Source organism: Myotis lucifugus, unplaced genomic scaffold, assembly GCF_000147115.1.
Source record: "Myotis lucifugus unplaced genomic scaffold, Myoluc2.0 scaffold_10, whole genome shotgun sequence".
Lineage (NCBI taxonomy): Eukaryota > Metazoa > Chordata > Mammalia > Chiroptera > Vespertilionidae > Myotis > Myotis lucifugus.
In genome coordinates, this window is record NW_005871058.1 from 13,239,274 (window position 1) to 13,263,200 (window position 23,927).

The 23,927-nt window shown below is 37.3% G+C and overlaps 2 protein-coding genes across 8 annotated transcripts in view; one reads left to right on the forward strand and one right to left on the reverse strand.

Annotated features, from left to right (window-relative positions):
- The window catches only part of ATF7IP (activating transcription factor 7 interacting protein), a 116,343-nt gene that overhangs the window by 87,222 nt on the left and 5,194 nt on the right, over nt 1–23,927 (forward strand). For 2 of the 3 annotated variants that reach the window (XM_014451714.2, XM_023750056.1), the window contains exons 11-15: nt 1,047–1,125; nt 4,141–4,296; nt 6,075–6,254; nt 11,461–11,573; nt 15,608–20,066. In XM_014451714.2, the coding sequence (XP_014307200.1) occupies nt 1,047–1,125; nt 4,141–4,296; nt 6,075–6,254; nt 11,461–11,573; nt 15,608–16,027 (948 nt within the window). In that variant the 3' untranslated portion in view covers nt 16,028–20,066. Of the gene's footprint in view, nt 1–1,046; nt 1,126–4,140; nt 4,297–6,074; nt 6,255–11,460; nt 11,574–15,607; nt 20,067–23,927 lie in introns of those variants that run through there. The other variant, XM_023750057.1, reaches the window with a different exon arrangement.
- The window catches only part of PLBD1 (phospholipase B domain containing 1), a 52,254-nt gene continuing 49,294 nt past the window's right edge, over nt 20,968–23,927 (reverse strand). For 3 of the 5 annotated variants that reach the window (XM_023750059.1, XM_023750061.1, XM_023750060.1), the window contains exon 11: nt 20,968–21,266. In XM_023750059.1, the coding sequence (XP_023605827.1) occupies nt 21,084–21,266 (183 nt within the window). In that variant the 3' untranslated portion in view covers nt 20,968–21,083. The remainder of the gene's footprint in view (nt 21,267–23,927) is intronic. The other 2 variants (XM_006084268.3, XR_002828088.1) reach the window with 2 other exon arrangements.

Consider the following 23,927-nt stretch of genomic DNA (forward strand, 5'->3'; position numbering starts at 1 on the left):
TAATCTGCTCCTTAATTCTGATCTCTAGCTCACAGTCTCTAGCTCACAGAACTCCGGGATTGGAGGCAGAGGCAGAGGCGAGCCGGCGGTTGTGGGGCCTGGCGGGCGGTGGGTGGGGGTGGGGATGGGGGTGAGGTGAGGTGGGGTGGGGTGTGGTGGGGCAGGGCAGCCATCTTGGGCTTGCCCCGGTGGAAGCGAGGCTCACAGGGATGAGGGCCAGGCTCTCGGACCCAGGCCAGGGCGGTGGGGCCCTCGGGCCACCGCCTTCAACCGCAGCAAGAGCTGCTTCTGCGGGTCTAGGGGTCTAGAGAGGCTGCGGTAGGGCGTCCAGGGAAGGAAGTAGGTGGGCGGGGCTGGCCACTGGCTCTCTGTGGGGCAATTTTTGATAAATATAAAATTTAGTAAATTTTGAAATGTGAACCTTAGAGATATGTTGTGGTGACTAGGTTCTGTTACATTCTTTGAGGCTTTGTTAAGTACTTTTAATATGAGTTTGACAGATTTGTGTTTGTTAACAAGTCATTTTCTATGAAATCATTGTCATAGAAAGGTTTATAATTGTAGGACTTAGAATTTATATCATTGTCTTGGGATTGGGCCTGAATTTTGTACCCTGAAGAATTAGTTTTCTTTAACTTAACAAAACTTGAGATTTGCAGATGAAAAATTGCAAAAATTTTAACTGACCCTCACCTACTTCCCCCACCTCCCATCAGGTGTGGTGTAATATAAAGTAATTATGATTAGCATTTGCAGTCATACGCCGCTTAACTGAGATACCTTCTGGGAAATGCGTCGTTAGGGGATCATAGAGAATACTTACACGAGCCTGGATGGTATAGCTTACTACACAGCTAGGCTACATGGCATAGCCTGTGGCCCCTCAGCTGCATGCCTGTACAGCGTGTTATTACTGTACACAAGAGAAAGTCATGCAGTCATTGCACCAGGTTATTCATTATCCTCATTTCTCCTCAGTATTATTTCATTTTCCCTTTATGTCTGCCAAAGTTTCTTTTGCAAAATGAAAGTGTGTTGTTTTTCAGAGTGGAAAAGCCACAGCCAGTGATTCAAGTGGTGTCATTGATCTTACAATGGATGATGAAGAGAGTGGAACTTCACAAGGTATTTAAATATAAGTAATCCTACTAAGTGATGCTTTGGTGCCATTTTTTTCTCTTAATCCAATTTAATACTCAGTGAAGATAGTTTATTTTTGGTGTATTTGTATCTTCTCCAGAATGAGAGTTTTTTTTTTTATTAGAATTAAAAAATAGAAATAAAATCTTGAGTGAATATGAAAAGGCATAGTGGAAAACAGAGCAATTAGGAGAATATCTAACTTATGGAACATTTCTCTTTTTATATGTGTTATTTCACATGATCCTTGTAATAGCCATGTAATGCCCACTTGAGAGTTGAGGATAGATTGATAGAGTATGAGTCAGTAAGGGAAGTGGAAATTCAACCCAGGACTTCTGGCTCTAAATGGTGTGTGCGTGTGTGTTTTAATCTAGCTATTTTTAAGTGTATATATACTTAATTTGGTTATTTGAATTAATTTCCTTTAGTGTTATTTAAAAGAAAATGAAAGTAATATTAAAAAGTATGCACACCCCAATATTGCTCTGTTATAATATTTAGAAATAGTATTAGGTAGATATTACCCAATATTCCAAAGTATTCTTCTGCATTTTAATAGGCATTCAATGAGTAAAAAGTTTCATGGTTAAATATGCTTAGTAAATGCTTAGTAAACAAAATTATGTTTTTTTCTTTTTAGTAATTTATTTTTATTGTTGAGAGTATTATAGGTGTCTCCCTTTTCCCCCATTGACTCCCTCTACCCCATCTCTGCCCCCCTAATGTTTTTTCTTAATACAGACTTCTCTAAGCCATTGCTAATTAATAATGTAATTCTCAATGATTCAAGATATAAAGTAATTTTCAAACATATTTGACTGTACAAAATAACTTTGTCCATAGACATATCTATAAACCTCTGGTGATAATTATGTAATGCATGTGGAAAATCTAGTATCATCAGGCATTAGGGCCTTAAAGACGTTAAATTTAAAAAACCTAAACATTTAAAAAATTGCATTTTAGGGGTAAGATAGTTAATTTGGTTTTAAGAAAACAAAATTAAGTGGCTATACAATTGATTATGGGATAGGAAAGTCAGTTATTTTTTTGGTGTAAAACTGCTGTAATTTTGGAAGATTTATGCCATCATTTGTCAAGGTTGAATTCATACCGGTATCGCTATTCTTAAAAAGTTGCAGGTTACCTGTAATCTTTTCACTATTATTTCATAGACAAGTTAAGTGTAATGAATTCCTAGAGGACAGAAATAAATACAGGTTATTTTTGAGAGGACACAGGTAGGGTTATTCTGAATTAAAAATAAACGTTTATTATCAGTGCTTTTACAGTTTCTCTTTCTAGCATCCCTGCCTCATGGGCACTCTTTCCATTGCTTCACCTTTGAATGTACCTTAAATTCTCTTATTCTAAGGTGCATTGTTCTCCATCAGCACCCAATTAAAATTTTACTTGCTAAAGCCTTAAATTTTATTTACAATTTATAATTTTATTTACATAGAAATTTATTTACATTTTAGAATTCCATAGGACAAAAATCAGTGGGAATCATTTTGGATAGCAGAGCTTTTGGCTTACCCTCTTTATAATACACCATATAGTGGTTACCTATTTTCAAGGGCCTTTTCTGAGATGCAAACATTAATTTCATAGGCTATTGTAGACTTTTTAAATTCTTTATTAGTTAAGGTATTACAAATGTGTCCTCATTCCTCCCCATTAAATCCTCACGTGTATTATATTTTAAAGACTGGATAGTATAAATAGCCATCTGTGTTAAGCAAGAGAATCAACAACAGTAGAGTAATTGGAATTCAAGATCTTTGGTGAAAAACTCAGCAGTTTATAGGTATTTGTCTAAGGCAGTGGTCGGCAAACTGTGGCTCGCGATCCACATGCGGCTCTTTAGCTCCTTGAGTGTGGCTCTTCCACAAAATACCGACTTCTGCGCACGGGCCACAAAGTTTCAATCGCACTGTACGTGCGTGCCCGCACGTGGTATATATATTTATATATATATATATAACAAATATATATTAATGTAGAAAATGAAGTTATTCTAATTGACATGATATTGTATTGAGTTCAGAAAAAGGATTGACTCATAAAAAACAGTCAAACATAAAACTGCATTTTTGTACATTTTTAGGATCTGTGAGAGAACTAACAGTGAGTTATTTAAGGTCCTGACTTGGTTTTCAGATTGGCAAATACACATCTACAATAATAAAAGTGTAATATGCTAATTAGACCAGACAGCCGAACGACCTTCTGGACATCATTCTGGATGTCCTTCTGGACAAAGCCACGATGGCCGGGGCAGAGGCAGAGGCAGTTAGGGGAGATCAGGCAGGCAGGTGAGCAGTTAGGGGCTATCAGGTAGGCAGGCAAGTGGTTAGGGGCAATCAGGCAGGCAGGCAGAGGCAGTTAGGGGCGATCAGGCAGGCAGGCGAGTGGTTAGGGGCGATCAGGCAGGCAGGCAGAGGCAGTTAGGGGCGATCAGGCAGGCAGGCGAGTGGTTAGGGGCAATCAGGCAGGCAGGCAGAGGCAGTTAGGGGCGATCAGGCAGGCAGGCGAGTGGTTAGGGGCAATCAGGCAGGCAGGCAGAGGCAGTTAGGGGAGATCAGGCAGGCAGGTGAGCAGTTAGGGGCGATCAGGCAGGCAGGCAAGTGGTTAGGGGCAATCAGGCAGGCAGGCAGAGGCAGTTAGGGGCGATCAGGCAGGCAGGCGAGTGGTTAGGGGCAATCAAGCAGGCAGGCCAGCTGTTAGGAACCAGCGGTCCCGGATTGCGAGAGGGACACCCTCCCGAGGGGTCCCATATTGCAAGAGGGTGCAGGCTGGGCTGAGGGGATCCCCTCCACCACCAATGCACGAATTTCGTTCACCGGGGCTCTAGTAGTTAAATAGAAAGAAATTGTTTTGTAATTTGTAAATGTGACTTGGTGGCAGGCAAAAGTAAATTTTACCCATAAAGGAAATCCTGTATTTCTAATTTTTTTCTATTAATAATCATAATGTCTCACTTTTAATTAACAGACACTAAAAAGCTAACTCACACTCCTGTGTCAGCCATGAGTTCTTCTCAATCTGTGTCTCGGCCGTTGCAACCTATCCAGCCAGCACCACCTCTTCAACCATCTGGGGTCCCAACAAGTGGACCATCTCAGACAACAATACACTTACTACCTACAGGTAAACTTGCTGAATCATTAAACCAAAGCTTTAGTTTTGTCTACAATGAAATAGGACTATGGAATCAAGTGGAAAGATTAGACAAAAAATTCTTATTGTTATTTTGAAGATAACGTGCCTTTTGAATGCTGTATAACTTAGTTTTCCTGTCATTAAGTAGCAGCACTTATATAGAATGGTTACATAGAAGGCTTAAACTATATGCCTTTGTCATTTGCTACTGAAAACAGCAGAAATGAATATCCTTTCTTAGGAAGGATGGGTATAATGACTCATTCTGGTTATACCCAAGAAGGTATAATTGACTAATTAAATAAGAATTTAAAAATAATTCTTAACTTGAACTAGTTTTAAGTGGCCTAACACTATCAACAGGAGATGTAGCACTAATATTTTATTTGCACCTTCAAGAAGCTGTAAATGAGACATTTTCAAGGTATAGCCTATATCTCCTAAACTGTTTGGAAGCCAATCAAGACAGTTTTTCTTCATACAATAAACCATTGCTTATAGATTTATCTGCAAAATATTTACATAAGCACAGTTTTCATTAAGGAAAACATTGAATTCACATGGAATTGTTTCCAGTGAAATTAAAATGACAGTCACCTAATTTAGAAAGAAATATCATCATGTAAACCCAAGTGCAGTAAAGGTAACAAAAATGGGGACTAAAGACTGTCTTCCATTTTCTAACTCAAAAAATGAGGCTATATAAAGACTAAGGAGTCTTTAGTAAAGACACCTTTTTATCTTTGTTGTACCCAGCATTTACCTCCAAATCTATTTATAGAACCCATTTTTTTCCATATGAAAGATTTGTTAATTGTTTTTTTATTATAAAGTTAATTTGTAAAATGTGATTCTAATTCAGAGAGTTATTAACAAGAAGCTAACTCCTAAAATCAGTATTGTAGTTCATGCTGTGAGTGAACATTTAAGATTCAGTTTTGACAAATACATATTAACGTCACTCAAGGCATTAATGCTCTTGTGCCATAGGTTAGGAAGAATGCCATAGTAGAGAAGGAAGAACTGTGTTTTAATGGATATTTTATTGTTTTGAATAAAGAGATGGTTTGGCTCACCTGAAGAAAATGTCAGTTATAATACCCAACCAGTTTCTTGAACTGTGGGAATACAGAGTTACTCTTGGATTTATACTCATTTGCAGATAGTCTGGAGGGCCTAAAATTCCACTCTGCTAAGAACATTTTAACATAGCGGAGGGAAAATCTGCTCTTTTAAGTCACTCCAAAAGTTAGTAATTTCGAGTCTAAACCTTTTCTTTCATACTTATTATGTAGTCAAACTAAAGAGTGGAAAAGGCACTCTGGCCATTGTGGCTCAGAGTGTTCATCTGCACACTGAAGGGTCTCAGGTTCAATTCCCAGTCAAGAGCTGATACCTGGTTTGTAGGTTCAGTCATTGGCCCTAGTCAGGGCATGTGCAGGAGGCAGCCAGTCATTGTGTCTCTCTCTCTCTCTTTTTCCCCCTTTCCTCTCTCCCTCCCTTCCACTTTCTAAAAATCAATGGAGAAAATATCCTCAGGTGAGGAAAAACAAAAAAGCAGAAAGGGCATTGGACAGGGTTGAGATGTTCTTTTTCTCTGAAGTTTGTAGTAATAGTAATTTTGGTTGGCTTTATCATGATTGCAAAAGGAGACTGTTGTCTCTATAGCTATTATTAGAGTTAGTACAGAGTTAATTAACATTTAATACTCTTCATTTAACATAGATTGTACTGTATTCTTATTATATTTTTCTGCTTTTTATTAGCTCCAACCACTGTGAATGTAACGCATCGTCCAGCAACTCAGGTGACCACGAGACTTTCTGTACCAAGAGCTCCTGCAAACCAAGTGGTTTATACAACTCTCCCTGCACCAACAGCTCAGGCTCCCCTGCGAGGAACTGTTATGCAGGCTCCTGCTGTTCGGCAGGTCAATCCCCAAAATAGTAAGAGACTCTTTTCTTGTATATGGCCCAAGCTGTATATAGTTCTTTAGCATTTAGTTGGAGTAGCTTTTATTTATTTATTTTTTAAAAAAAATATATTTTATTGATTTTTTACAGAGAGGAAGGGAGAGAGATAGAGAGTCAGAAACATCGATGAGAGAGAAACATGGATCAGCTGCCTCCTACACATCCCCCACCGGGGATGTGCCCGCAACCCAGGTACATGCCCTTGACCGGAATCGAACCTGGGACCTTTCAGTCCGCAGGCCGATGCTCTACCCACTGAGCCAAACCGGTTTCGGCTGGAGTAGCTTTTAAAATAAAAAAAAAATAAAATAAAGTGAACCACCATTGAACTCTCTACCAGGCTAAGAAAAAGAGCTTTATCAGAATCTTACAAGCCTGTTCGATGTCCTTCCTTAATTGTGTCTCTCTCCCTTTCCATCAGAGGTAACCATCATCCTTACTTTGTGCTTTTTGGTATGGTTTTGCCACTTCCATAGTAGGTTTCAGTAAAAATCTTTAATTTTCCAAAATTTAATAGCAAGGATAAATTTACCTATTTAAAGATCCTGCAATAATGAAATGTTGGTTTTTTAAATATTTATTAAATTGATTGGGGGTGACATTGGTTAACATGAACATACAGGTTTTAGGTGTGGATTTCTATGTTACAAGATCTGTATACCCTCCACCCAGAGTCAAATGTTCTCCTATTACCTTATATCAGGACTCTCTTCTCCCCATATCCCCTTCCCTCTGGCAATTACCACACTGCTTTTTGTGTTCAGGAGTTTCTGTTTTATATCCCACATACAAGTGAAATCATATCGTTCTTAGCTTTTTCTGACAGACTTATTGCACTTAGCATATTGTTCTCAAGGTCCGTCCATATTGTTGCAAATGATGCTATTTCATCCTTTCTTAAGGCTGAGTAGTATTCTATTGTGTCTGTCTATGTACCACATCTTTATCTAGTCCTCTATAGTGGGACACTTTGGTTGTTGCCATGTCTTAGCCACTATGAATAGTGCTGCAATGAACATAGGGGTGCATATATCTTGGCAAATACATGATTTTGAGTTTTTTGGGTATATACCCAGGAGAGGGATTGCTAGGTCGTATGGTAGCTCTATTCTTAATTTTCTGAGCAGTTGCCAGACTGCTTTCCATAGTGGTTGAACCAGTCTACGTTCTCACCAGCAGTGGATAAGGTTTCCTTGTTTCCATAACCTCTCCAACACTTGTTATTGCTTGGCTTATTGATAATAGCCACTCTAACAGGTGTAAGGTGGTATGTGGTATCTCATTGTAGTTTTGGTTTGCATTTCCCTAATTGCCAGTGAGGTTGAACATCTTTTCATACATCTATTGGCCATTCATATATCTTCTTGGGAGAGGTGTTTTCAGGTCCTCTGCTCACTTTTTGATTGGGTTGTTTGGTGTTGAGTTTTATGAGTTCTTTATATATTTTGGAAATTAAAGCTTTTTTGGAGCTACTGTTTGCAAATATCATCTTCCATCTGGTTGGCTGCCTCTTTGCTTTATTGTCAGTTTCTTTTGCTGAGTAGAAGCTTTTTAGTTTGATATAGTTCCATTCATTTATTTTTTGCCTTTATTTTCCTTGTCTTTGGGATCAAGTTCATAAAATGTTCTCTGTGACCAAGGTCCATAAACTTGGTCCTTATAATTTTCTTCTATGTAACTTATTGTTTCGGATCTTATATTTAGATCTTTGATCCATTTTGAATTAATTTTTGTACATTGGGACAAACTGTAATCCAGTTTCATTCGTTTGCATGTGGCTTTCCAGTTTTCCTAGCATTTATTGAAGAGACTATCTTTATTCCATGTGTGTCTGTGGCTCCTTTGTCAAAAATTATCTGTCCCATATACATGTCTTTTTATAGCTGGGTTTGGTTGCAATTACAAAAGGAATTGTTTGGTTTTTTCCCATTTCTTTTTCTGAAGTTTTGTTAGTGTACAGGAAGGCAATGGATTTTTGCACATTAATTTTGTATCCTGCAACTTGACTTTGTTTATTGTTTCTAATATTTTTTGGTGGCATCTTTAAGGTTTTGTATATACAGAAACACATTGTCTGCAAAAGTGATAGTTTGACTTTTTCCTTCCCTATTTGGGTGCCTTTTATTTCTTTCTCTTGCCTTATTGCTCTGGCTAGGACTTCCAGCACTATTTTTATATATAAAAGCGACTGGAATGGCGGGATGACCAGTTCGACCAGTGTCTATGACATGCATTGTGGCAGCCAACCAGCCTGATCCAGGCCGGATGGGAGGCGGGGCCAGCCAACTGCCCGTGTCCCCTCCCCCCAACCGACCCAGCCCCATGAGCTCCCATCCCATGCACGAATTTGTACTCCAGGCCTCTAGTGTTGAATAAGAGTGGTGAGAGTGGACATCCTTTCTTGTTCCTTAGCTTAGAGCAGTGGTTCTCAACCTTCCTAATGCCGCGACCCTTTAATACAGTTCCTCATGTTGTGGTGACCCCCAATTTCATTGTTACAAATTGAACATAATTAAAGCATAGTGATTAATCACAAAAACAATATGTAATTATATATGTGTTTTCTGATGGTCTTAGGCAACCCCTGTGAAAGGGTCGTTCGACCCCCAAAGGGGTCGCGACCCACAGGTTGAGAACTGCTGGCTTAGAGGAAAAGCTTTCAGTTTTTCACCATTGAGTATATATGTTGTATTGTCATTCTTATTTGTCTGTATATATCTTTTTATCTCATCTTTTATTTCTTCTTTTATCCAGTCATTTTTTAGTAGTATGTTGTTTAATCTCCATGTATTTGTGGGTTTCTTTACTTCCATTTTGCAGTTGATTTCTAATTTCAAGTCTTCGTGGCCATAGAATATGCTTGGTATAATTTCAGTTTGAATTTGTTGATGCTAATTTTGTGATCCAAGATATGGTCTATCCTTGAGAATGTTCCATTTGCACTGGAGAAGAATTTATAATCTGATGTTCTGGGATGAAAGGTTCTATAAATGTCAATTATATCCATTCGGTGTAGTGTTTCATTTAAGGCCGTTATTTCTTTATTGATTTTCTGTTTGGTTGATCTGTCTAGAGCTGTCAATGGAGTATTAAGGTCTCCAGCTATGATTGTGTTTTGATCTGTTCTTCTCTAGTTCTGTGAGTAATTTTATATATTTCAGTGTTCCCTGATTGGGTGCATATATATTAAGAAATGTTATGTTTTTTTGATGTAGTGTTCCCTTTATCATTATAAAGTGTCCATTGTTGTCTCTAAATCTATTTTGTCAGCTATAAGTATGGCTTGTCTGTGGTTATTTGCTTGGAGGATCATTTTCCACCCTTTTACTTTGACTCTACCTTTGTCTTTGCAGCTTAGATGTGTCTCTTGAAGGCAGCATATGCTTGGTTTTTTTGTGTTTTTTTATCCACTCTGCTGCTCTGTGCCTCTTTATTGGTGAATTCAGACCATTTACATTTAGGGTAATTACTCATGTATGAAGATTTCCTATAGCCATTTTATCTTTGTTTTCAGTTAGCTCTGTGCCTCCATTGGTTCTTTGTTTACCTTTATGTTTCTGTCTGTTGCTTTTGTTTGGTGGCATTCCATACATCTTTCCTCTCTTTTTAATCTGTATGTCCTGGTTTGGGGATTTTTGTGTGTGTTACCATTAGGTTTATAAAAATAAAGTTGCATATATACCGTAGTTTTGTTCCTTTTGAGTGCATCTGATCTTCATTTTCCTTTGCCAGTTCAGACCTTTTGCGTTCTATTTGGTTACACTCTTTTCTGTCTTGTAGAGTTTCTGCTGAGAAGTTGGATGAAATTCTGATGGGTTTTCCTTTGTAGGTCACTTCCTTCTTTTCCCTGGCTGCTTTGAGAATTTTTTCTTTGTCATTAATTTTTGACAGCTTCAATACCAAGTGCGTTGGAAGAGTCCCTCTTTGGATTGAGGTAGCTAGGTGTTCTGTTTGCTTCTTGGATTTGAGGATCTAGTTCTCTCCATAGATTTGGGAAGTTCTCATCTATTATTTGTTTTAATAGACTCTCCATTCCATGTCCCCACTCGTTCTCCTCCACAATGCCTATAATTCTAATACTGCTTTTTCTGATGGAGTCAGATAATTCTCATAGAGCTCTTTCATTTTTCTTTATTCTCAGGTCTCTCTTTTCTTCCCTCTGCATAATTTCTTGATTCCTATCTTTGATATCACTAATTCTTTCCTCTATCTGGTTGGTTCTGTTTTCTGTGCTCAGTAGATCACTCCTTTTAAAAATACATATTTTAATTGATTTCAGAGTACCTGCCAGAATTATAGCCCAGGGAAGTGTGTAGCTCTAAATTTTCTGCTTCTGTTGCCCTGATGTACGGCAAAACAGTTTACTATTGGGTAAAGTGAGTATCCATAACTGATTAGCAGAAGGCATGGAGAGAAAGAGAGGAACTTCATAACAGAAGGCAGGAATAACTTAGTAGGGTTTTTTTTTTCTTTTTTCCCATTCTTTATAGTGAAAAAGACATACCCTGGCCAGTTTGGCTCAATTGGCTGAGCATCGACGTGTGCACCAAAAAGGTCACTAGTTCAATTTCTGGGCAGAGCACATGCCCAGGTTGTGGGTTCAGTCCCCAGTCCGGATGCTTATTAGAGGCAACTGATCAATGTTTCTCTCTCCTTCCCTCCCCCTTTCCCTTGCTCTCTCTAAATCCAGTAAAAACATATTTAAAACCAAAACAAACAAGACAGCAGAGACTTTTGTGGCGATAGCTTTATGTTTTCTGTCTTTAAGGTCACACTGCTCCATTCTGGGCTGTTTGCCTTCTACATGTGAGCCGCCAGTGTTCCAGTGTTCTAGGATTTTGCTCATAGTCCTTTTAGTAGGGATTCCATTTATTTCTCTCCTGTGCAGGAACTATTGTTCCTTGCATCTACTGTTTTCCTCTTTATTTTCTCCTTTATATTTGTGATACACATCCTCTGGAGGCTAATTGAGAAGTAGATTTTTTTTTTTTTTGGTTGTTTGCATATATGAGAACTTCTTTGTCTTCATGCTGGAATGATACTTTGACTGAGTGTAGACTTCTAGGTTAGAAATATTTTTCTTTTCATATTTTAATATTTTACTGACTTCAGGTGTGTAATCAGTATTCTGCCAAATTTAGAATAAAGTTCTAATTTATTTCTTAATTTTCTTTCGTAGGTGTCACGGTTCGAGTGCCTCAAGCAACTACATATGTTGTAAACAATGGAATAGCCCTGGGATCCCCAGGACCTCAGCTCACAGTGCATCATCGACCACCACAGGTGCACACTGTAAGTGTTGAAACTAGTTATATCAAAAGGAAATGACAGGTCTTCCATTTTTCCTGCAGAAGTTTATTTAAGAGACTAGATCTTATCATTATGAACAAATGTTCCTAGGGATGATGGTTGTCAAGGATCATAGAGCTTGTGGTGGCTTATAATGTATAAAAAGAGTCCACAGGTGGGGCATGTGAAATGAAAGAGATAGACCATTTTAACTCATGGTTAAATTAAAAATATTTTGGAGTATTAAAAAGCATATTTTAAAAACCATTTTTTGATGCTCTAACTTTATTTTTTTCCTCAAAACATTATACCAGTTCTAACTGCTACATTGCTGCCACTTTGTTGTTTTTAATAATTCAGTGGTATTCGGAATTCATTGCTCAGAGATAACAGAAAATCACAAGATTTCCCCTTAGATGTAATGTAGTCTCCAAAATAATGTCACATTATCCTGTGACATGATTATAACAGTATTTGGTTTGGTATACCATGTAAATGGAAATATACTGGCTTTATGAGGAGGGAGGAGATTGAGACATATCACTTCTTACCAAGCAAAGGATCATTCATTTTTTTATTACATGTAATAATGGCTAGCATTTATTAAGTGCTTACTATGTGCCAGACACTGTTACTGTACTTAGTTCTTACACGGAACTCCTTTAGGACTCCTGCGCTCTCTCTCTTTAATGATATGGCAGCTAATGCACAGAGAAGCTGACTAAGCAGCCCAAGGTCATACTTTGTAGAAACCCATGTTCTAGGGCCTATGCTCTTAATAGCTATTATTTTTATTGTTCTACAATGAAAACATTAATATTAATGGAGCACTTACAATATACCAGGTACTCTAATTTAATGTGCTTTGATTTAATCCTCACAACTTTACAAGGATTATTAATTTCTTATAGAAAAGAATACTGTGTCACAAACAAAGATGTTAAGTGGTTACTCTGTGTCACTACCCAAGCTAGTGTCAGGCAAAACCATTTTATAACTCAGGCTGTCCGATCCCAGCCCCTCTAGTCTGGCCCTATTGGAGTGTGTGGCAAATTTGCCATTACTGTTGTTTGTGTCTATAAATAATTCCTTTCATTCATTAGTCTTTCATAAAAAGTATAGCAAAAATCTCTTATTTATATTATAGTTTTGCAAATTTGATGACCTATCAGAGTTGTGTGTGTGTGTGTGTGTGTGTTGGTGGGGTGTTTTTTTGTGTTTTTGTTTTTTACTGGGTTCCATTCATGTGTATTGTCTTAGAATAAAGTGCATCTCACAGGAGGAACATTCTTTTAAATAATTTAAAAATATTTTTAAATAGCAATTTTCAAATATATGTAGAAAAAATAGAGTAATAATTTCTGTATACCTGTCACACATCTTCAACAATTATTAGTGCTTGGCCAGTCTTATTTCATCTATGGTACCAGCCACTTACTTCCACAACCATGTACACACCAACTATTTTGAAGCAAATTCCTGATATCACATTATTTTATCTATAAAACTTCAGTAAAAGCCATTGCAACAACAAAAATATAACAACTCAGTTGACTTAGTTTTGGGACATGAGCAGATTCAGAATCTTAGAATTTTAAGAACTAGAAGGGATATTATAGGCCATTTAAACTATTGTCAAACTTCTTAAATTCCTGTGCTCCATCCAGTCAAGTATGGCTTCAGCCATTGTCTCTTACATTGTTAGCTATATGTTTATTTAATTTTACTTTTAAAACGATTAAGTCACTTTAGGAAAAAAGACAATTTGAGATAGGAATTAGACGCAGCGGTTCTCAACCTGTGGGTCACGAACAATGAAAATACATCCTGCATATCAGATATTTACATTACGATTCATAACAGTAGCAAAATTACAGTTATGAAGTAGCAACAGAAATAATTTTATGGTTGGGGGTCACCACAACATGAGGAACTGTATTAAAGGGTCGCGGCATTAGGAAGGTTGAGAACCACTGAATTAGAGCAAATTGGTTAGCATTCAAATAAGTCTTACTTTTCAAAATATGTTTTTATTGATTTTAGAGAGATAAGAAGGGGGAGAGAGAGAGAAATATCGATGTGAGAGAAACATTGATCAGTTGCCTCTTGCTTACACCCTGACGGGGGATCGAGCCTGCAACCTAGGCATGTATGTACCCTGACCGGGAATCACACCTTTGATTTGATGACGCCCAACCAACTGAGCCACACTGGCCAGGGCTCAACTTAGTTCTACTTCTTCAGCTTTCAATTTTTGTCTATTTAAGTTTAAATTTTTTTCTCTCTAACTTTATATTTATTTTAACTTTTCAATTGAGATTATACCTTTTTCCAGACATGTTTGATTTTTTTTCCATTAGGCATAAGAATTTCAGCAGATTTATATTCCTTGACATTATTCAGCATATCCTTTCTGAGTTCTTCCTATGTACATGTTTCTGGTACTAAGTTTTGAGAAGGCATGGGAATTAAAAAGATGGCATCAGACTATCACAGAATTCACTATTTAATATATGCAAATTATCCATTTAATAAAATATATATTAAAACAATTTTTGTTAAATGAATTTCGGTTAAGAAAATCTTGTTTCATGACTTCCAATTTAAAGTCAGTGAGCATGCCTGGCCAGTTTAGTTCAAGGGTTAGAGCATCAGACTGGGCATGGAAGATGTGTTGGGATCAATTCCCAGTCAAGGGCATGTACCTGGGTTGCACCAGTTCACTCCCTGCCCCCAGTCAAGGTGAGTGTGGGAGGCAACCAATTGATGTGTCTCTCTCCCATTGATATTTCTCTCTCTCCCTCCCTCCCTTCCATTCTCTCTGAAAAGCAATAGAAAAAATATCCTCGGGTAAGGATTAACAAAAAAAAAACCACACACACCAAAATACCACTTTCCTAAAGCCAGTGGAATAATGATGTTTCACTAGAAAGAATAAAAAATCACTTAATATCCCTATTTCCTGGCTCTCACTTGAATCTTTTTTGGAAAAATTATCACTGTAATCTTAAAACCCAAATATAATAATACTAATGTCCAATGTTAGATAAGTGAATTTGACTTCTTAAGCTTAGTATTAATCCTTTCTCATTATCTAGCTTTAACCTACCTTTCGAAATTTATCTTTTCTTCACATACCCTATGTCTGAATAAAAAGTTATCACTGGTTTTTGCCCAAAAATCCCGCATGCCTTTGCTCATGCTTTACCTATTGGCAGAATGGTACACAACTTTTTCTATATTTCTAAATTTCCTGTTTCAGGATCTAATTTAAATGTCACCTATTTCATGTAGCCTGATCAAAAGCATAATGTACATTCATTATTAAATGTGCTTATTTCTTATTTGTAAGAATATGCTAGTCTTTATATGGAAAAACAGCTTTAAAATGAAAGAAGAGTTAAATACTCAAATTTTCTATGGTAGACTGACACACATAATATTTTATTTTTAAAGTTTTTTTAAAAAATGTTACTGATTTTTGAGAGAAAGGAAGGGAGAGGGAGCGAGAGAAAGAAACACTGACATGATAAACATCAATTGGTTGCCTCTCATACACACCCCGACCGGGGATCAATCCCACAACCTGGGTATGTGCTCTCACTGAGAAGCGAACCAGCAACCTTTTGTAGCACAAGACGACGCTCAACCAAGTGGGCCACACTGGCCAGGGACACACAATATTTTAAAACGTTACATTGTACTAAAAAAAGAAGCTGTAGCATACAGAATTAAATCATACATTATTTTGTTAGAAGTAGATGATGATTTCAATCTGTCAAGATGATGTTCCATTAGCAAGGGCTTTTATTTCCCAAGGAAAACTCTGTAGGTCTGGAAAGAATAGCAGGGGTTACCTCAGCATCATTGTTTGGGGTACAGTTGGTTACAGCTCACCAAATAAAACGTACCAAATATTTGGTATTTCCCTGTATTTTGATATAAAATGTTCTCAGTAAGTGGGATGTCTTAGTTCTAATTCTCAAAAACAGCCCTTTGTGTGGTCATTATAAATCAACATGGCTCTTCTTGGTTAGGAGCCCCCACGCCCTGTGCACCCAGCACCCTTACCAGAAGCCCCACAACCACCGCGCCTGCCCCCAGAAGCTGCCAGCACATCTCTGCCTCAGAAGCCGCACTTGAAGTTAGCACGAGTTCAGAGTCAAAATGGCATTGTACTGTCATGGAGTGTCCTGGAAGTGGATCGAACCTGTGCCACTGTTGACAGCTACCATCTCTATGCTTACCATGAGGAACCCAGTGCCACTGTGCCCTCACAATGGAAAAAGATTGGAGAGGTAAAGGCACTTCCTTTGCCAATGGCATGCACTCTGACCCAGTTTGTATCTGGCAGCAAATACTACTTTGCTGTACGGGCCAAGGATATTTATGGACGTTTTGGACCTTTCTGCGATCCTCAGTCAACGGATGTGATCTCTTCTTCCCAGAGCAGTTAAACCTTGGACCCTTTCTCTCTTCTTTGAAAAGTTCCACTTTTTGGTCTTATTTTAATCTTGTGCATGATACCCATTGTAAAAATCTACATTGTGCGAGATTTCTTGGACAGATGTGTATATACACTACGTTTGTTTATAATCAGAATAAAATAAACTTAGCTCATAAAGCAAGAACCTTTTCCTGAACAATTCAAGCTTCAAGGTTTTGAAATGTAAATGTGCATCTTCCTTTAGTCTTGAGGCTGGGGAATAATATGTGTGGGTGTTTGTGTGGTTTTCTTTTTTCCTATTTATATATGTTTGTTGCAGTGGAATCTCCCATTTTCATTCTCAAATTTACCTCTCTTCTAGCATAAAGTAGAGCAAAGCATCTGAGGTATGTAACTGGCATGATTCTATTTCTAAGGGATCTGTAGTTTCATAGTTAAATGATTTAAACAGAATCTAAACAAAACCCAAAGAAAAAAATAAAAAGCAAAATGGTTAAAGAGCTTAAAATAGGTTAATTTGAACACAGGAAAGGATCTGTTTTATCTTTTGTTGTCTCTTCTGGGTTGTTAAATAGGCGAAAACATCTAAATGGCCCCTCCCTTTTCTATCTTTCTTTTACATTTATTTTGTGCCTTAAACATTAACTGCAAAAATAAACATGGCCATTTGTCCACTGTTTCTTTCCTTTCAGCTTTTAGCCCTTCATTTTTCCTTTATCTCCGCAAAATATAGCACACTCCCTCAAGTAAATGTTAAAACAAGGCTTTTATACATATTCTCATCAGTGGCATTACTACATCTAACTCCAAAATTTTCACTTGCTATTTTCTCCTAAGAATATAAATGCTTTTATTTTTGGTCACTATTTAAATTTACTTTATGTAAAGTAGACCAAGAGAAGACCAAACTGTATAAGAAACTTTTCCTAAAAAATTTCAGTATCTGTGCTCACACAGTGTCAGAAATTATGAAAGCATTTACAGTTTATTTTATCACCCAAAGCATAATATTCTTTCAAAGGAAATAGTCAAATTTACAAAATACAGTGAGCTAAAATATTAAAGGGAAAGATCCATTATCTCTTTATTGTATCATTGTTCCTTTTGTTAACTTTTAACTTTGTTTTGATGGTGCCAAGTTTTGTGTAATTTATCTATGTCAGCTTTGGATAGAATTCAAAGCATATCCTTTGGGGTCAGTTTATGTAACAATTAGATATAAATTAGTTCTCTGTTCCTCTTCAAAGTTAATCAAAGTCAGCTTAGGTGTCCTGCATTTTCAATACGAGTGCGAGCTCTATTGGTATCAGATAGTTGAGTGTAGATAGTGTAGGACAGGACTTCCTGGGTACACTTGGGGATGAGAGTATGGTTGGGAATATTTTGAAAGGAATTCATGGAGTTCGTGAAATTATCATCTTCGAATTCATATTTGTACCTTCTCAAATTATACCTCCTGTAATTATAGGAAGGAGCATCCTCTCCATTAATGCTTTGTTTGCCACATTGGTGGCTTGAAACTGGAAGCATTCTAGTTGTAAAGTCTTTAAATAGACTTTCACCAGTCAGTGTATGTCATGTTATGTGTGAATTTTGGTTGATGCTGAAGAAAGCCTACAGGTTGCCAAATTATAAATGCTCCAAAACCTTCCTTTCACTTTCAGAAAATAAGGCCACAATGAGAATTAAAGTTTCCATGAATCAAATTTGCCAACCATGTAGCTATTACTCATTCTAGGACTAATGACAATGGTAAAGAAGTTGCCAATGTCATGCCAATGAAAATTTCGAAAGGGAGATAGATGTATATGAATACCTGTCCATACCTGCATGTATATATGTTTCTACCTGCAGTGGATGCAACATTGATTATGTGCTCAAGATCATTCCTGTCTACAGAATAGAAAGCTCATGTTCAAAATTGTTCTTTATTGGCCTTTTTTTGGTCATGTGATAACAATTTGCCTACCTAGCCTTGAAATGGTTCCCTTGGTGAATGTTTCTATTTATAGTCACTAATCCCTTTTTAAAAGAGTTTTTGTAGCACTATATAATCCTGTGAAGAAAGCCCAGTAAAATGGAAATATTACATTATTTTAGTGTATACTGTGTTTTCTGTCAAAAAAATTTTCAAACAGTAACCCTAAAAATATTTTGCTACAGTAAAATAATTTTTTATTCCTGATGGTGGGAGGAAGGTACAAAGAAATATTGTAATTATTTGAGGAAAAAGCATATTATAAATTGGCCTCAACAAATTAGTCTGACATGGGATTTGTAGGCAACAGCAGCTATATTGGATTAACTGAAAGGTGGTAGGCTAGAACTCTAGTCTTTTATTTGGGGCAGGTTTTAATGTTGATGGACACTTTTTATTCAGGAGAGAGAATGGAAGATTCAGCTAGAAATAGCTACTGATTACAGATTTTTTGTAGCAGTTCACACCCCATGATACCTTTTTTATTTTGTTGTGCCTTTTCACAGAGTATTACAAATAAGCTTGTTTATCCCATTTTGGGAATGCAAGTTTACTAAATTTTTTAGCCTGACAATACTTGTGTTAAATGTCACTTTATTGGAAATCCTGGAAATTTATGAAATTTCAACCCAAAATGGTTACGTGGCATTTAAAGATAACAGTGATGTTTGTTACTCTTTACTTTGTATCTGTTAATTTTCGCCCTATTTAAGGTGTAAGCCTCTTTCCAAAATTGTTATTGCCAGTAAATTTATAAATTACATATAAAGATAACATGTTATTAACAGTTAACTTGATGAGGTAACTATATCCCTCTATTTCTCTGGACTCACTTTTTAAAATATGCAGAATACTGTGTACTGTTTAACACAGTAGAAAATGAGAAGAGTGAAGAGAGCTTGCTTTCTTAAAAGATATTTATTGGGGTACCATTTGCCTCACACTGAGATGTTCCCCACTCTCCCCACCCCCAATGTCAGGTAAATGAAAGGTTTATTTGAAAAACAAGTCCTAGAGCAAGGAGCTTAGAATCAGGGGTACATTTCTACAGAACTCCTTAGGTGGGCTGCACCATACAGAATTCTCTTACTGTATTGCATAAGTGTTAGCTAAGTTTTTGTTCTCTTTTGGTTATATTTTCTGAATTATTTATGCAACAAGGTGAGTGTTAATATTGCATGACATGCATTTATCTTGTTCCACGAATTTCCCAGTACTATACAAGATTAACAAAATAATGCCTGTGGTATCGTCCTCTCTTGCTTTTATACATACGATCTTAGCACTGTTAGAGTACTGCAAAAACCTTGGGTTATTTCAGTATCTTATGATTCATTCGTTGTTTTATTATTGGCCAGTTGTTGTTATTGGCCTGTTTTATTCTAATTTCCAGAAAAATCAAGTCTCAGTATTAGATCAATGTATGATTCTGCCTTCCTTACTGGGCAAATGATGTGTCCCGTCCTCCCACCCCACCTCCCCTTTTTTTTACATTTTGGGACAAAGGAAAAGATTAGAACAATTCTTATGAGCAGTTTTGTTAGTGTGGCAGACTTATGTAATTCCTGAAATCTATTTCTCTTGAGCCAGCCAATGGGGAGGAATAGGACCATACAAATAGTTTTATCATGCTAAATAAGTTTTTTAATTTGTAGAGTCAGCTAAATACCAAGCATTTATATTTAAATGCTGTCTTTTTTATTTTTATTTTGTTTGTAAATAAGGTAACTGGGCAATCAAACACCTTTTGGAAATCTTGGCTTTAGTATTTCATCAGCCATTTCAAAGTTAATATAAAAATACTTTGTAGGAAACTTGCATTCTGATTTTTCTTTATTGCAGTTGAAAGTGTAAATAATAAGACAATGTTAAGATCTTCCTAATGTCTAATATAAACTGGGCTATAGCAAGTTGTCCTGTTTTTATTAGGTTTTAAAGGTTTTTGTGTTTTTTTTTTCTTTTCTAAATGTACAGTAGACTGGTGTCTGTTTAAGTGTTAACTGTAGTGGGATTTGTCCAGCAAGCCTGAAATTTATACTTTGAAATAAACTATGGGTTTTTAACATGCTGAGTACTCTGATTCATTCTGATTATTCTTGCTCCTTGTGTTTGTTTCTTTCGAAAGTCTCTCACTTTGTTAAGGATCACTCATTAGACTGTACAGTATGGTTTATTTAGCCTATTTGACAATACCACAGCACTAAAAGTACACACAGTTCTCAAACTTTGAAAGAAAAGCTATTACAGAGTTGCTCTCAGATGAGATGTGCTGCTTTTCAGTAATGGGAGACAACATTAAGGTTTGCTTGCACCACAAAAAGACTCAACTGATACCTGTTAATGCCAGAAATATCACTCCCTACATTTCTGTAAGAGGTTCCATTGGAAACACAGCTCCACCTTTCCTTTGGGCTTTGTCACTAAGTATATCCAGCCAGGGAAGGAAGGGGAAAGAGCATGGAGGAGCACAGGTTCTTAGGGGCCAGGCCTGAAACAGGCACTCATGTCAGATTCCACTGATAAGAACTCGTCATGTGGCACAACTACCTAAGGGAACCTGGGATATGTGGTCTGTGTGGCCAGGCATAAAAGAATATGGATTTTGATGAGTAACGGAACAGTTTCTGCCATACCCTCTTTTTAAAAAATATATATATTTTTTATTGATTTCAGAGAGGAAAGGAGAGGGAGAAAGAGAGAAACATGGATGATGAAAGAGAATCATTGATTGGCTGCCTCCTGTATGCCCCCTACTGGGGATTGAGCTCACAACCTGGGCGTGTGCCTTTGACCAGAATCAAACCCAGGACCCTTGAGTCCACAGGTCGAAGCTCTATCCACTGAGCCAAACCAGCTAGGGCTGCCATACCCTCTTGTATATAAGTTTGTATGCTGAATTCTAGTGTCGTTAATCATGTGTAATGTTTCTTCTACAGTGAATGCTTGTTAACTACACAGTCAACAGTGGGGAATGACAGTAACAGACTAAATTTAATACGTTTTATTAAGACTAATTGTGAATGGAAAAACATAGCTAAAATAGTGCCTTTGGTATCTTATTTGCAGCCTTCTATTTTCTTATCGCCCTTCATTTTATGTCAGGTTTCAAAATTGGCTTCATGGTAATAAAATCAAAGTTGTAGGCCTCTGGCATGCCCTCATGGAGAGTTTTGTTGAACCGCTTCCAGTGAAAAACAGGGAGGCCACCTTGTACTGTGGGACCACTAATGGCATGTGCTGTGTACTCTAATGCTAGGTACATATCTGCCACCTGGAAAGAGAAGAGGGAGACATTTTAGAAAAACAATTTGGAGAAAAAATTGACTAAATCCCTATTTTTTCTCCTCCCCCTCCAACCCATTTCCAAAGTCAAAATATTAGCCCCTTTAGAACAAAATCTTGCCAACTTCCACAATCTGCTATTCTGTCTTCATTTGGCATTCACATATGAATTGAATAGTAGGAGGGTATTAGCAATGTAGCCAAAGTGTGAGATCTGTAATCCATTACTCATAATCAAAATTCTAGCTCCAAAATTTATTAAAAAAATAACCTCCGTATGGCTCAGTTTTCTCAGCTGTAAAGTAGGCTGATAACCCTACTTCACAGAAGGGTTGTCATGAAGTTTAATGAAAGTAAGTGCTTGGTGCAGTGCCAAAAAAAAAGTTAATTCCTCAATAAAAGTTTTATTAATCAGTACGGTAGCAAGTTATAAAGTGGAGCTCAATATCAAAAAATGCCCATGGTTCTCAAAAACACCTAAACAATGGATAGCAGCAGTTGTTAACCTTAGAGGGGAAAGAGGAAAATGTCTCATAACTTAGGATTTTTCCTATATTCAAAATGGCTCAAGAGAAATGTTTTTAAAGTATATCCTCAACAGAACTTTTTTTTGATGAAAAATTGGCAGGCTCCTGTGTTTCCAGAAGGAAGTAAAATCTGACAAATGGCAGGTCGGCTTGGATTCTAGGCAAGGCAGCAGAGGGTAATTCTCTGTATATTCTGGAATGGATATAACATGTTACACACTTCACTGAATGTTTGCAAATGCCATAAAAAATAAATACAAAAACATTCATTGGGGCTTCATGTGTGCCAAGCTCTCTATCCACTAATTTTCCCTTTTTATTGAATTTATTGGGGTGATCCTGGTTAAAATTTATATAGGTTTTAGGTACACAGTTCCACAACTCATCTGTACACTGTATTGTGTTCACCACCCCAAGTCAAGTATCCTCCTATCACCATTTATCCCCCCCATACTCTCCTCCCCCTGGCAATTCAGTGTTGTTCTTGTCCATGAGTTTTTTCTCTTTTTTTCCTCAATCCCTCTACCATGCCCCACCCAGTCCTCCATTACCCCTCCTCTCCAACAGCTGTCAGCCTGCTCTGTTTGTATCTATTTTGCTTGTTAGATTCCTTTATTTATTTATTTATTTATTTATTTATTTATTTATTTATTTATTTGCATTTCCTAACATATTGAGAGTCATTAAGGCTAAAGTTTTGCCATCATCACATACCTATAATGTAGGGTGAGCTGGAACTCAGGCTATTCTAAAGCATCTCCTATTTAGGCTTTAGGCTGATAGAAAAAAAAAATGTGTGTGTGTGGGGGGGGGGGGGCCGTTGACATTCTTACAGTTTCAGAGCTGAAGATAGAACAGTTAACTCTTCTCACAGATTTCTTCCAGAATTTAGGACTGGAGTTGCAAATGAAAAGACACATGCCCAAACCAAAAGTACAAAAGGATGTGGTAAAATGATTCTCTCCACCAACTAAAATAACTAGCTTACCCCCTTGGATCTCCCAAACCCAGGAGTATCCAGGTAAATTTTTTAACAACTAACTGTGAGGGGGAAAAAAAGGCCCTGATTTGTAATGTTTGCTGATTTCCATGGTGTAAATACTCCCACCATGGCCGAATTCAAGCTATCAACACAGTCAACTGATTTTAACAACTGGTCCTCATATCTATATGAGCTATTTCAGACCACCACTGCAAACATATTACTTATAAGATACATTGTAGCACTTATCAATTCTAGCATGCTAAAAACTAAAAACCCTTTAATGATTTTGTGTCTGGTTCAATACTTGTTCCTTCAGCTAAATTAAATTTCTATTTAAAATCACACTGCTCTCAATATATTCTTTGGACTTTGGGCCAGTCTGGAAAACTTTAGACATCCACATTATTACCACCAACATCATCATGATGTGTACATTTTCAAATAACCCACTAAGTACTGTTCTAAACATTCTATAGATATTAAATGTTCTTCTCTACAGCCATATGAGGCAAGTACTGTTACTTCCATTTTACAGATGAGGAAACAGAAGCATTATAAGATTATGTGATTTACTATTAACAGTTAACTGCCACATGTCCAAAACGGAAACCATCCCCACATGCCACGATATTTTGAATTTAATTTAAAATCAATTTGCAGCCGAAACCGGTTTGGCTCAGTGGATAGAGCGTCGGCCTGCGGACTGAAAGGTCCCGAGTTCGATTCCGGTCAAGGGCATGTACCTGGGTTGCGGGCACATCCCCAGTGGGAGATGTGCAGGAGGCAGCTGATCGATGTTTCTCTCTCATCGATGTTTCTGACTCTCTATCTCTCTCCCTTCCTCTCTGTAAAAAATCAATAAAATATATTAAAAAAAAAAATCAATTTGCAGTGAATATCTATACATATAAAAGGCTAATATGCAAAGTGTCCCCTCGGGAGTTAGACTGGGAGTTTGATCGCTCACTATGACGTGAGCTGACCACCAGGGGGCAGCGTGGAACAAAGGAAGGCCCCGGCTGACAGCCGGAAGGCCCTGATTGGCCCTGATTGCTGGCCAGGCCTAGGGACCCTACCCATGCATGAATTTTGCACCAGGCCTCTAGTTATAAAAATAAATATATTACTCATAATTCGG